Source organism: Salmo trutta, chromosome 33 (genome assembly GCF_901001165.1).
Source record: "Salmo trutta chromosome 33, fSalTru1.1, whole genome shotgun sequence".
In the NCBI taxonomy this organism is placed as follows: Eukaryota; Metazoa; Chordata; class Actinopteri; order Salmoniformes; family Salmonidae; genus Salmo; species Salmo trutta.
The window spans coordinates 6645328-6658860 of record NC_042989.1 but is presented as its reverse complement, the minus strand read 5'-3'; the positions used below and the strand labels follow the sequence as shown (position 1 = coordinate 6658860).

At 45.7% G+C, this 13533-nt stretch overlaps 1 protein-coding gene across 1 annotated transcript in view; it reads right to left on the bottom strand.

Annotated features, from left to right (window-relative positions):
• Positions 1-218: 218 nt before the first annotated feature.
• Positions 219-13533, bottom strand: part of syne3 (spectrin repeat containing, nuclear envelope family member 3) — a 51298-nt gene continuing 37983 nt past the window's right edge. The window contains exons 15-19 of the mRNA XM_029729651.1: positions 12277-13345; positions 10564-10722; positions 5882-6079; positions 4635-4679; positions 219-513 (exon numbers count right to left, since the gene is read on the bottom strand). Of these exons, the coding sequence (XP_029585511.1) occupies positions 325-513; positions 4635-4679; positions 5882-6079; positions 10564-10722; positions 12277-13345 (1660 nt within the window). The 3' untranslated portion in view covers positions 219-324. The remainder of the gene's footprint in view (positions 514-4634; positions 4680-5881; positions 6080-10563; positions 10723-12276; positions 13346-13533) is intronic.

The window sequence follows — 13533 nt, the reverse complement described above, 5'->3', positions numbered from 1 at the left end:
TTATTGAAGAATCCCTATTGTTGACCAATCACCGACGAAGGGGTGTAGACTTCGGCTCGTCTCCAGAAAAAAAAATGTGTGCCCGAACAGCCGAAAAAACCGTCACAAAATGTCATAATATATGGACAAACTTCTCCGAACTGTTTCGGCTGGGAAGCATGCGGATGCCTTAACACACACACACACACACACACACACACACACACACACACACACACACACACACACACACACACACACACACACACACACACACACACACAGTCATAATCACACACATGCACTTACACACACAATGGATTGAGGGTGAAGAGGAATCAACTTCTATGTGGGTGGAGGTCCGTCGTAGCGTAGCATGATGTTGAAGGAGCGGGCAAAGTTGTTGGACAGAGAGCAGCTGGAGCCTTCGTCCATCCAGGGCAGGAAGAAGGCTAAGAGGAGCAGGGCCAACAGCAGGAGCCAGAGGGGCAGGGCCACCCGACACACACGGTACAGCAGGCCTGGAGTCTTCCCCTACAGGGAGACAATATTAATACATACACACACACTGTATACACACACACACACACACACACACACACACACACACACACACACACTTTCCCATGCCTGTAATTTAGTAAGGGAAATATAGCCAATTACACAAACACTCACAGACATCAATAGATGTGAGTATCGTAATTGAACCCATCAAATCCCATTCTCAAACTTTCTCTCAAATGCACATGTAAATAACAAGTGATTGAGGAGAAACCATAAATCTTTTAGAGGTGCCATGTAATTATATGGAAACCAGAAATGCCTCAAATTCAACCCCAACTGACATCAAAATTAATACAAAAGTGTGTGTGTGTGTTTTACTCTCAGAGTATTTCTGTCTCCCATCCAACTGAATGTTAATCCAATGCACCAGACTCCCTGTACATCTGCCTCTCAACATGGAGGAACATTCTGTGATGCTGAAATTTAAATAAATGCTTCTCATACTTGCTAGATAATGACGCCACATTTGACTGGTTCATAATGAAACAACGTGCCAATGTCTCAGTCAGATAGGCATCTTAAAGGGGTAATCTGGGATTCCAACAACAACAAAACGACTGCTCAGCTACATTTTGTTGGTGGTCAGCTAGGCTTAAGAAATGTAACCACTCAAATTCATAGACAGCGTTATGGACTGACAATCCATTATAGTACAATTCTAGTTTTATGTCCCAGTTTGATGTACATCTCCCAGATTGCCCCTTGAAAGGGAGTGTTAAACTAAGTCACTTTTAAGATGACTCATACAGTAGGGTCAGTGTTCGCTCGCTACGTAAACAACAAACAAAGGCTCACAGCCCTTTCAATATAATCAGGATTGTGATGACACACACACACACGGAGCATTAACACACACCACAGAGCAGAGTGCTCTTCCGAGTGAAGCGAGTAAATCCTCGCCCACTCTGTCCTCTCTGCCCTCCACCTTCATGCTCGCTCACTCAGCGAGAACGGCTCCATCAACCCCCTCTCAAACTACTTTCCAGAGCACCTAGGATCGAGAGAGGAGGAAGATGAGGAAGGGCAAGAGAACGCCTCTCAACAGACCTGCACCTTTCCTCGTTCTACATCCAAACTCCCATCACCTCTGTAAGAATATTCTAAGATAAATACACAAACGCAGAGGACAAGAGGGAATTAACGATCAATGGAAATAGTTGTTTTTCTGTAACGGGGAGCTGAAGATTAAATGGGTCAGGGACACAGGAGGGGTTTCAGTCCGGGACTCATAGCTAAATGTGGCAAGTTCTCATTGGTCCAAATTGTCTATACATTGTGCCTGAAACGGGATACTTGGTATTTGGCTATTGGCCCAATTTTATTGCAAAGAATTCTAATTGGTCAACGACAGGCTAGGTTTGGGTATAAACTACATCATGGCTCTTTATTCAGTGAAGAAAACACTGCAGACAGGGAAGAATCTACCATCTACTTCCCAGCATAAAAACTATGATTTGTTCTCTTTGAATAAATATATTTTCTCCCCCCGATTTCCTTTGGGGTCTGTGTTATTGAAGAATAACAACTGCCAACACCTCAGTCTCAGATAGTCAAACTAAGCAGTCCCAATAGCAATCCATTTGACAGACAGGTGCTAAGCGCCCTTAAAGAGATTAATCAATCAATCAATCATTGTATACAAGCGCTAAGCTCGTCAAGCACCGTTAAACTCAGCCTCCTGCCTGACAGACCTATAGACAGCTCTCGGTGTTCAGAGTGAAAATTGCTCAGAGCTGTTCTAACGGGAATAGGGGTGATGAAGAGGATTATTTTATGATTTTTATGCACTTCAATGATAAATGAGATTGGTGATGAATTTTTGGGTAATTCATTATCTGGTGTAAGTGAGGATTGTGTGTAGCCAGTGAAAGAGATTGCTGTTGGCCAGGGGGTGTGAGTTTGTTGGGCAGTGGAGAGGTATAATGCAGGCCAGGTGGTGTGTGAACTCTGAGTTTAGTAAATTGGAGGGGTCCTCTGCAATCTTCCATGCCATCCTCTGCATGTTTGTGTTAAAGTTGACCAGGAAGTTTTTGTTGTTGGGTTTGCCTTTTTTCAGTAGATAGGAAGGTTGTAGTCCAGGGGGCGCGATTATGTAAACAACCCTATGTTTATACTCCAAAGTAATGACAGGTCAGAAAGGAACTTAAACTAGCTAATGAGACCTGAAGAGTTAGCCATCTCCCTTGATCTCGGCATAGGTGTGTGTACGTGGGACAAAGGCATGTGCGTGGTACAGGAGCCATGTCTACAATCATAGGATAGTGTGCATTAAGAATGCTAACAAGCACCTTTAAAACATTACTAAAATAACTAAGGGAAGTAATAACAGTCGTCTATGCAGCGTGAAAATCCAAGTTATGACAGATGTAGAGAGACAGCCTGCAAAACTAGCAACCACAATTCCTATACAGTGATTTGTGGATGGATGAGTTTCAGTGTCTTAGCGCAGATGCTGCAGTGCGCTGATGTTTGTCATTGGGGTACTTTAGAATGTACTTTTGTCTTTGCTGTGAGTCACACTACCATTTTTTTCTTTCATCTGTGTCTGCTGTTTTACTCATATCAACAACCTGGGGGTAAACTCAGTGAGCTACTCTGCTTATTTTTTACATTCCATGCACCTGCTGCGTTCACAGCTCTATGATAGCGACAGAGAGTGCAAGAGAGAGCGACAGAGAGATAAGAGACCGGGTGAGGACAGAGTAGAATGAGGTTGCTCCTAGACAAGGATTTGTTATCCATTCCCCCCTTTCTCCAAATGGTTAAGGTGATGATTGTAGAAGGGTATGCTGATCCTAGATCTGTGCCAAAAGCAAACTTATGCCTAGAGCAGAGGACTGGGAAGAGGCTGTCCACTTACTTAGCCATCAACAGATGGAGAGGAGAACAAGGTTTGAAACCAAGGCTCCAGGTACAAGTTGCCCTTAAACTGACCTCGGAACTATGCCCGAGGCATCATCTACCTCCGCGACCATGGTGCAAATCCTCTGGAATTTTGTGTAATATCGAGGGCCCTCAGGCTGTGGGGATCGGAGAGGGTGTGGGAGGGAGGCTCCACTCCACCCCACCGAAGGAGAGAAAGAAAGAGAGAGAGACCTGAGGGTGGGCGAGGGAGGGAGTGACGGGGCATGGCATTTCTTAATCTCTTCTCCACCCAGTCTGGTCTCAAAGACTAGATGTAACTAAGTAAATGTAAATCCGGGACACTCAAATTAGTAAGATATGTTACGTTTGATATGGTTACATAACACAGAAGGTTACTTAAGGTAAAAACGAAAGGAGGGTGGTTGGTCAGGGTGGGCGTATAGCGCAAACATCTAGCAACCCAAAGGTTGCATGTTCGCATATCATCAGGACTACATTACCTTTTTAGCTACTTTGCATGTTAGCTAACCCTTCCATGAACCCTAATCCTTTTAGCTAGCCCTTCCCCTAACCCTTTAACCTAACTCCTAAACCCATCTAACATTTGCCACCTCGCTAATGTTAGCCACAACAAATTGGAATTCGTAACATATTTTCCGTTTTGCAAATTCAAAATATATGGTACATTTTGTAAATTTGTAATGTATTGTAATTCATAACATATCATATGAAATGGATGATGGACATCCAAAAATTAAGATATACCATACAAAACATATACTAAATGTAGTGTCCTGAATTTACATACAAAATAATACAGAATGCTCTGAGACCAGGTTGCTCCACCCCACTGGGCTGCCAAATTCACTTTTTTTTTTTTTTGGAGACAGCAGGCTTGACTTGCTGCCAGTCTTGGGTGGTCAGACAAGTGGCCCTAGAGCTGTGTTTTCTAAACCCAGGGGAGTGGGGAGGCTCAAAGACTCCCCTGAAGAGGGACTTTTACTGCTTTTAAACTCTCTGGAGCAGTCCCACTCCTTGCATGTTTTCTTTCTTAATACGACAAAGACAGATATGGGTTTGAATGAGCACACTCTCTCCTGTTGTAGCAATAGATGTGTTACATAGGCCGCGGCTTAGACCACACGGTTTTCCAGTTTGAACTACACTGAATATTAAAAGGAATGTTTGACCATGACACAAGCTCTGAGCTGGATTGATAACTGTACCTTAGCTGTCCTGGTGTGTTCCTCCTGTCCAGCAGCACTTGCACCCTAATGGAAATAAACCCAGAAAACTATACTGTGAAAAAAATACTGTAAAACTATGCTTTATACAGTACAGTTCAGTCAGACCATTACCTAACATTGATGATACACTGCTCCCTTGTGGTAGACCAATGTATCATCTCTTTATTATGGGATACTCTTCAACGCGCTCTGCTGGATGTACATTTTACACAGCACCCTAATTCCCTATATCAGAGGTCACCAACCTTTTCTAAGTCAAGATCACCTTCGAGTCAAAATGCAAACCGTGATCTACCACTCAGATTGTTTAAAAACATGACTTGAAAAATGTAAACCTACGCAACATTAACCAATTAAAAAGCTCTGTAGCAACGAGGTTTGTGTAGTAGGTTATAGGCCCAATACATGGCTTTGCTTGAATTGCCCTGCCAATGTTGTTCTTCTCAGACCATTTTGAAATTATATTTTAAAAATGTGGTATATGATCAAACTGGTAATAGATAATTTGTTGTATTAATTGTGAGGCACAGCTGAGTGAGCATAAAATATACATGCTTTATTTTTACTGGACCGATGGCCTGCATCTGATGGTCTATCATTCCTGGGGTTTTCTTTACTTTGACTATTTTCTACATTGTACACACACCAATTGTTTTAGGGTACTTTTACCCCTTTTTCGTGATATGGAAATAGTAATCAGGAGGCGAAGGTCGAGAGCCATGCGTCCTCCGAAACACGACCCCGCCAAGCCGCACTGCTTCTTCACACACTGCCCGGTTAACCCGGAAGCCAGTCGACACAGGAAACACCATACAGCTGCCAACCGAAGTCAGCGTGCATGTGCCCACCACAAGGAGCCACTAGAGCACGATGGGACAAGGACAACCCAGCCGGCAGAACCCCTAACCTGGACGACGCTGGCAAATTGTGCGCCGCCTCATGGGGCTCCCGGTCGCGGCCGGCTGCAACACAGACTGGGGTCAAACCCGGATCTGTAGTGACGCAGTGCCTTACACCACTACGCCACTCAAGAGGCCCTATCGTTGTTTTATTAACAGAAATGTTTGGTGATCGACTAGGAATTCCTTGGAGTTGGTGACCACTGCCCTATATAGTGCACTACTTTTGACAAGAGCCATATAGATCTTGATCCAAAAATAGTGCACTATAAAAGGGAATAGGGTGCCATTTGGGAGGCACAATACAATGTTTACAGCATCTCTTACCTTGACATTCAACAGAGCCTTGAGGTCTCCTACATCCTTCAGTTTGGACTTGTAGAGCATCCAGCGATAACGTATCTCCTCCATACCAACATCCTCAGCCCAATGGTCAGCCCCGGCCCCGGCTCCGGCTGCAGCCGCCCCAGACATCAGCAGTAGCTGGAACTGCTCCTGACCCCAGCCCACACAGGACCGCAAAGTCTGTGGGAGTGAGAGGAGAGAGACGGGGGGGATGGAAAGAGAGAGAGGAGGAGGACAGAAGAGGCAAGTGAACAACAGGGGGATGGAGGATGACAAAGACTAAACAGTTGCATATGGCTGAGGGGTAAACAGAGGAATTGTTGCATAAAGTAATAACAATAAGCAGTGTGTGTCTGTGTGTAATGTCTACACAGGATCTTTGCACCGAAGAATAGCTACAGCAGTAAATCCTGAAGGAATACTTCTTAACCCTTTTTCTCTACTGAAACCACAGCAGCACATACATACTGTATATCCCCAAACAAACAAGCATACATCTTCAATCCCCTTTCTGCATTGATTCAATGTCTGCTGACATTGAGGCATGCTTTGTGCTCTGTTATCCTATCCTGACAAAAACATTCCAACATGGCCTGCTAGCATCCCAAATGGCACCTTATTTACTATATAGTGCACTATTTTGGGCCAGTGCCCTATATCAAAAGTATATAAATGTGAGTGAGTGAGTGAGTGAGTGAGGTGAGAGAATACACCCAGATGTCAATTCAACGTCTATTCCACGTTGGAAATTTCATTGAAATGAAAAGACGTAGAAACGCTGATTCAACCAATGTGTGCCCAGTGGGTAGGGTGGCATTTAGGACATAACCTGTCTGACTGTCAGGCAGCTTGTGGTTGGGATGTAAGTGTACTGGCTGCCAGTTTAGCTGCCAAGTTATTTTAGTCGTCTAGAGGAGAGCTTGAAGGTTTGTGGTGTGTATCTGGGGTGTGTATTTGTTAGGGCCTTGCTGTAAGGTATGTTTCTACCAAGCCCAGTAATAAACTAAAGGAGCCAAACGCTACTCCTTATAGTCTAAGGACCTTACATGTTCTGTTTAGAAGCAAATTGGCTCTGGCAGCCAAAACAGCCAAATCCTCTAAAACGTAAATTGATTCTCAACTGCGGTACGATTCTATAAATATAAAGCCTTCTACTTTCATATCACATCAAAATAATTTCACAAATAGACACTTACTGTACACTGTTTTAACACAGTTGCAGCCGACAGTATTTTTCAGTGACAACACGTTTGCGGCGTCCGCCTTCTGTTTACACACGGGTGCTCGGAGACGTAGATAGCTAATTAGCAGAGGTATGCCTCGGTCTTCCGTAAACAAGCGCTGTAACATGGAAATATGGACGTGGGAACCCCAAACAGCCCTATAACGGTGTAGTAATTTAACCTGTTTTTTAAAAAATGATTTCTCGCTAATATGAAAGATGCTATGTTTCCAAAACCATACAGCAAGTGATCGGGGCTCTTAATAAAACTCCGCCGGCCAGATGATTAGTTTCGACCATCCTAGAGCTTTGTTTGGTGCATTCTGAACATAACGTACTCCAGACATTCTCACAAAGTATGTATATTACTTAGAAAGTAACTTGTTTTAAGCCAACCCTGATGTCCTAGCCGTGTCTGAATCCTGGCTTAGGAAGGCCAACAAAAATTCTGAAATTTCCATCCCCAATTACAACACTTTCCGTCAAGACAGAACTGCTAAAGGGGGCGGAATTGCAATCTACTGTAGAGATAGCCTGCAGAGTTCTGTCATACCATCCAGGTCTATGCCCAAACAGTTCAAGCTTCTACTTTTAAAGATCCATCTCTCCAGAAATAAGTCCTTCACTGTTGCTGCTTGTTATAGACCCCCCTCAGCTCCCAGCTGTGCCCTGGGCACCATATGTGAATTGATTGCCCCCCCCCCATCTATCGTCAGAGTTCGTACTGCTAGGTGACCTTAATTGGGATATGCTTAACACCCCAGCTGTCCTACAATCTAAGCTAGATGCCCTCAATCTCACACAAATTATCAAGGAACAACGCCAAATCCGTAACCATGGGCAACCTCATAGATATCATCCTGACCAACTTGCCATCTAAATACACCTCTGCTGTTTTCAACCAGGATCTTAACGATCACTGCCTCATTGCCTGCGTCCGTTATGGGTCCGCGGTCAAATGACCACCTCTCATCACTGTCAAACGTTCCCTAAAACACTTCTGCAAGCAGGCCTTTCTAATTGACCTGGCCCGGGTATCCTGGAAGGATATTGACCTCATCCCGTCAGTAGAGGATGCCTGGTTGCTATTTAAAAGTGCTTTCCTCACCATCTTAAATAAGCATGCCCCTTTCAAAGTAGAACTAAGAACAAGTAGAACTAAGAACAGATATAGCCCTTGGTTCACTCCATACTTGACTGCCCTTGACCAGCACAAAAACACCCTGTGGCGTACTGCACTAGCTTCGAATAGCCCCCGCGATATGCAACTTTTCAGAGAAGTCAGGAACCAATACACACACAGTCAGTTAGGAAAGCAAAGGCTAGATTTTTCAAACAGAAATTTGCATCCTGCAGCACTAATTCCAAAATGTTTTGGTACACTAAAGTCCATGGAGAATAAGAGTACCTCCTCCCAGCTGCCCACTGCACTGAGACTAGGAAACACTCACCACTGATGAATCCACGATAATTGAGAATTTCAATAAGCATTTCTCCACGGCTGGCCATGCTTTCCACCACGGCCAACAGCTCTGCACCCCCCGCAGCAACTGCGGGGGGTGCAGTTGCCCCCCCCCCCCCTCCCCTCCTTCACCCAAATCCAGACAGCTGATGTTCTGAAAGGGCTGCAAAATCTGGATCCCTACAAATCAGCTGGGCTAGACAATTTGGACCCTCTTCCTAAAATTATCCGCCGCCATTGTTGCAACCCCTATTACTAGTCTGTTCAACCTCTCTTTCGCATCGTCTGAGATTCCTAAAGATTGGAAAGCGGCCGCGGTCATCCCCCTCTTCAAAGGGGGAGACACTCTAGACCCAAACTGTTACAGACCTACATCCATCCTGCCCTGCCTTTCTAAAGTCTTTGAAAGCCAAGTGAACAAACAGATCACCAACCATTTCGAATCCCTCCGTACCTTCTCCGCTATGCAATCTGGTTTCTGAGCTGGTCACGGGTGCACCTCAGCCACGCTCAAGGTCCTAAACAATATCATAACCGCCATTGATAAAAGACAGTACTGTGCAGCCGTCTTCATCGACCTGGCCAAGGCTTTCGACTGTCAATCACCGCATTCTTATCAGCAGACTCAACAGCCTTGGTTTCTCTAATGACTGCCTCACCTGGTTCACCAACTACTTCTCAGATAAAGTTCAGTGCGTCAAATTGGAGGGCCTGTTGTCCAGACCTCTGGCAGTCTATGGGGGTGCCACAGGGTTCAATTCTCGGGCCGACTCTTTTCTCTGTATTTATCAATAATGTCGCTCTTTCTGCGGGTGAATCTTTGATCCACCTCTTCGCAGACGACACCATTGTGTATACATCTGGCCCTTCTTTGGAAATTGTGTTAACAAACCTCCAACCAAGCTTCAACGCCATACAAGACTCCTTCATCTCCAATCCAAAGTTAAATCTAGAATTGACTTCCTATTTCGCAACAAAGCCTCCTTCACTCATGCTGCCAAACACCCTCGTAAAACTGACTATCCTACCAATCCTTGACTGCGGCGATGTCATTTACAAAATAGCCTCAAACACTCTCCTCAGCAAACTGGATGTAGTCTATCACAGTGCCATCCATTTTGTAACCAAAGCCCTATATACTACCCACCACTGCGACCTGTATGCTCTCGTTGGCTGGTCCTCGCCACATATTCGTCGCCTAACCCACTGGCTCCAGGTCATCTATAAGTCTTTGCTAGGTACAGCTCCGCCTTATCTCAGCTCACTGGTCACCATAGCAACACCCACCCGTAGCACGTGCTCCAGCAGGTATATTTCATTGGTCATCCCCAAAGCCAACACCTCCTTTGGCCACCTTTCCTTCCAGTTCTCTGCTGCCAATGACTGGAACGAATTGCCAAAAAATCCCCCCCCCCCAAAAAACAAATCACTGAAGTTGGAGACATATCTCCCTCACTAACTTTAAGCGTTAGCTGTCAGAGCAGCTTACCAATAGCTGCAGCTGTACACAGCCCATCTGTAAATTGCCCATCCAACCAACTACCTACCTCATCCCCATATGTTTTTCTGCTCTTTTGCACACCAGTATTTCTACTTGCACATCCTCATCTGCACATATATCACTCCAGTGTAAATTGCTACATTTTAATTACTTTGCCACTATTGGCCTGTTTATTGCCTTACTTAATTTGCACACACTGTATACAGACTTTTCTATTGTGTTACTGACTGTACGTTTGTTTATCCCAGGTGTAACTCTGTTGTTTTTGTTCCACTGCTTTGCTTCATCTTGGCCAGGTCGCAGTTGTAAATGAGAACTTGTTCTCAACTGGCCTACCTGGTTAAATAAAGTTGAAATACATTTTTTTTTTCAAGTCTAACCCTAAGATGGCCACAACACTTGAGTACCTCATTATTTCTGTGTGAATATAAACAGGAGCAGAATACTGTATATTTCTGAGAGAATTCATCAGCACCAACCTTGAGTGTGTTCTGCCTGATCTTGAGTTCTCTGGTGCTCAGCGGTCTCTTGGTGTTGAGAATCCCTGAAAGAGTATCGTTTTCCTTCTGTAGCCAGGCCTCAAACACCCTCCTCCTGTCTTCGTACTCCGCTGCACTCAGAGCTGACCCTGGACCTGCCTGAAGGACCACAACAACTTACTTTAGGTGATATTTCACAAAAGAGAATCAGTTAGCTAATTTTCTAAATATTCTGGTTTATAACGGCAGTGTAATATCGGTTAATGAGAATATTGAGTGATGAGTCAATTAGTTTTAAGAAAAGGTTGACGCCATCCGCTCCTCATTCACTCAGCCTATTGAGTCCACTGGTCCCACTCAGACAGAACTAACATATTTTTCCATCCTGCGACTAGTGATGTCCAGCCACCCGACAACATCCCCTCCTCCCTTCTCCAGACCATCTCTGGAGACCTTCTCCCATTCCTCACAGAGCCGCTCCTCTCCCCGAGAAACCAACATTCGACCCCTCTGATGTCAAAAACTACAGACAGATATCCCTTCTTTTTTCTTCCCAAAACACTTGAGCGTGCTGTCACTGACTCGTTATCTCTCTCAGAACGATCTTCATCCTAACCAGTCTGGCTTCAAATGGGTCACTCAACTGAGACTGCTCTCCTCGGTGTCACAGAGGCTCTCTGCTCTGCCAAAGCTGACTCTCTCTTTGTTCTCATCCTCCTAGATCTATCCACTGCCTTTGACACCGTGAACCATCAGATCCTCCTCTCCACCTTCTTAGGGCTGTGCGTGCATCTCAGGCTCTGCACACTCCTGTATTGCATTCAACCTGGCAGGTCGCTCCTGTCAGGTGGCATGGAGAGGACCATGGTGCGTGCCTACAGAGCAGCAAGGGGAACTGCCCCTCCCTACCTTTAGGCTATGCTCAAACCTTACATCTCAACCCGAGCACTTCAGTCTGCCACCTCCGGTCCGTTGGCCCTCCCACCCCTACAGGAGGCCAGCTCCTGCCTAGCCCAGTCAAAGCTCTTCTCAGTCCTGGTACCCCAATGGTGGAACCAGCTTCCCTCTGAGTCCCTTCCCATATTCCGAAAACATCTGAAACCGTACATCTTCAAAGAGTATCTTAAATAAGAAATCCCCCCCACCCCAAAAAATAAATCTTTAATTTGTCTTTTCCTACTAGCACTGACTTTGCTGATAGCTAATTTTTCCTCAATACAGAAGTTAATACAACTGTGATATGTGGTTCTCTCACCTAGCTATCTTAAGATGAATGCAGTCACTCTGGATAACAGCATCTGCTAAATGTCTAAAATGTCAAATGTTGTTATAACATTTGTGTTCGAGCCCTGAATGCTGATTGGCTTAAAGCTGTGTTATATCAGACCATATACACGGGTATGAGAATCAAAAAAAGATTTTTACTGTTCTAATTAAGTTGGTAACCAGTTTATAATAGCAATAAGGAACCTTAGGGGTTTGTGGTACTGCATATGGCCAATATACCATGGCTAATGGCTGCATCCTGTATCCGCGTTGCGTCATCCATAAGAAAAGACCTTAGCCGTGGTATATTGGCCAAATACCACACCCCCTCATGCCATATTGCTTAATTATACCATGCCCATTTGAAGTTGATATTCATTTATTAACTAGAAAATAATGAGTATGTGATTGTGAGTTAATAGAATCATTGGAGACAGTAAACCGTACCGTGGTGTGTTGACTTGAGCTCTGTAGCCCTCCAGAAGTCTTTCTAGCAAAGCCTTGCTCCATGACTGAATCCTCCATCTTTGTCTTGATCAGGGTGAAGGACCCTCTGTGTCGCAGGTGTCCCCCTCCACTTCCACTCTGGTCTCCCATTTCACTTGTTCCCTCTCCATAGCTGCTTCTGCTGCCCTGACTATGACCTAGCCCTAACCCCACATCTACCTCCATGGCCACAGGTTCAGCCACACCTCTGGACCTCTGCTCATCCACCCACTCCTCTGTCCGCCCGCTACTGCTGGACCCAGACGCCCCGACTACCACCACTCCGCTACTCCTAGAGCCTGATCCCTCCATCACGCCGCTACCTGTAAAACCAGTACACCCAACCACGCCGCTACTCCTGGACGCAGAGCCCCCCACCACTCCACACTGGGGGCTTCTGCCTCCTGTGTGGCCTGAGGAGGTTATCCCTGTGGTTCCCCTTCTGGTCTCCCCCTCTCCTCCCTGACCCTGCCCATACCCCCCTCTCCAGGCAATGGAGTCCACCTCCTCAACACCAAAGCTGTGCTCACCACCACCACCCTTCTCCCTCTCCCTGCAATTGCCCCTGTTTTCAACCCCACTGCCCTGTCCCGGTCTCTGACTGCTTCCTTGGCTTAACGTCATTGGACCCAGTTGTTGACCCAGAGTCTGTTGGCCACTGCCCTGTCTCTCCCCATGTTCAGAGAGATCCATATCCTCCACACTGCCCTCGAACCCTCCCTCGACCCACACACCCTTTTCTGCTCTAAAACTTGCCCCTTCGCTTTGCTCCATCCTTGCCCCTGACCCTGTTCTTCCCCCTCTCCCAGACTCTGATCCATAGCTCTGAGAGACCCAGACACCATGGTCCTCTCCTGGGGATCCCTCTGGAGCACCCTCCCTCCTGCTGCTGGAGTCTCTTCCTTTGATCAGGTCTCCTCCCTCCCCAGGAAAGAGCTCCCTAGCTGGACCTGTCAACTCCCCAGCCTGACCTCTCACCCTCTGTATGTCTAAGTCAGGGTCCTCAGAGGAGCTGTGCCCATTCAGCAGTCTGGGAATGGAACAGCAGACAGTTAGTACGTGAAGGAATCTCTTAGGATTGGTGTGTAATTGGCCGCATTAAATACTTTTCACCCAGATGCAAGGACAGCATATGCAACATATTGACTTCTTTGTAGAAGGCTATGGTTGGTAAAGTCTTTGGAGATAGATGTGCACAAGCCATATGAGGTTGTCAAG